This window comes from Myotis brandtii, unplaced genomic scaffold (assembly GCF_000412655.1).
Source record: "Myotis brandtii unplaced genomic scaffold, ASM41265v1 scaffold12079, whole genome shotgun sequence".
NCBI lineage: Eukaryota > Metazoa > Chordata > Mammalia > Chiroptera > Vespertilionidae > Myotis > Myotis brandtii.
Window position 1 is genome coordinate 1 of NW_005354202.1, and position 1,084 is coordinate 1,084.

A 1,084-nucleotide genomic window follows, 5' to 3' on the forward strand; every position below is an offset into this window, starting at 1 on the left:
AGAGCAATTGATTGACAATCCCTAACTTGCATTCTCCCCTCGGGAACTCAAAAGCCCGTCAGTTCACATAACCCATCTCCCCCAAGGGAGGAAGAGCAGTCCAATAACCCCCAGCTTGTCCCCAGAGTCCTAGCCTTTACCCCCTCATGGGTTATAAAACATCACTCTTTCCACATAGAAGCTTCCCTCAGACGAGGTTTCAATGTCCTAATTTAGTTGGATCCCTAACTGAATCCATAGCTTTATCACGACCACCACCACCCCCTGAAGAACAGTTCACAGGGACTGATGGACAGGAAGTGAATGACGTACACCCGGGAGGCAAGTAAGAAAGTGAGGAAGCAGAAAGGTGGATGGACTCCTAACTCCTGGGCCTGGGTAGGAGCGTCCAGGACCTGCTCTGAAGCTCTGTGGACACCTTGTCTCCCCCAAACCTCAGGTTCCCCACTCTGGAGCATTGCTCTGCTGGCGGGGAGGCCGTGCTGCCCGAAGAGCAAGAGAAGTGGAGACAACGGACAGGCCTTCTGGTCCACCAGGTCTACGGACAGTCGGAAACGGTAGGTGGACGGCCCCTCTGGGCCACTCAGCCCAGCAGAGGAGCTGAATCTGCCAGAGCCTGTGCACAGGACCCACTGTCCCCACAGCCAGCAGAGGGCGGCTCCGGAATTCTAGGCTGATGGGCCCCAAATCAGTTTGCAGAGAGACGATTCACACATAGTCTTTGACTCTCAAGACCTCAGTGTGCTGACGACTATTGGACAAAACCTTCCAAAGGGGTCTGAGGACAGGGGCTGCGTCCCTGGGATCAGGGGAGCCAGGAGGAGCGATGGCAATGGAGGTGCCTCCTGCCTCACGGAGGCCCCGCCGGCGAGTGCTGCCCACGTCGCCCTCCCTCCCTAGAGCAGCAGCCACAGGGCCAGGCAGGAGGTGGCCCTGGAAGCTCATCCCTGGGTGTGTATGAGGGCAGCACACACGTTTGATTGTGGGGCACGAGCAAGAGGGGAGGAGGGAGCACAGGCAACACACACACACACACACACACACACACGCAGACACACACACACACGCAGACACACACACACAC

General features: G+C 57.2%; 1 protein-coding gene across 1 annotated transcript in view; it reads left to right on the forward strand.

The window, feature by feature from the left end:
* Positions 1–406: 406 nt before the first annotated feature.
* The window catches only part of LOC102259058 (acyl-coenzyme A synthetase ACSM1, mitochondrial-like), a gene marked incomplete at both ends in the record, with an annotated part of 2,631 nt that continues 1,953 nt past the window's right edge, over positions 407–1,084 (forward strand). The window contains one exon of the mRNA XM_014532973.1: positions 407–557. Within this exon, the coding sequence (XP_014388459.1) occupies positions 407–557 (151 nt within the window). The remainder of the gene's footprint in view (positions 558–1,084) is intronic.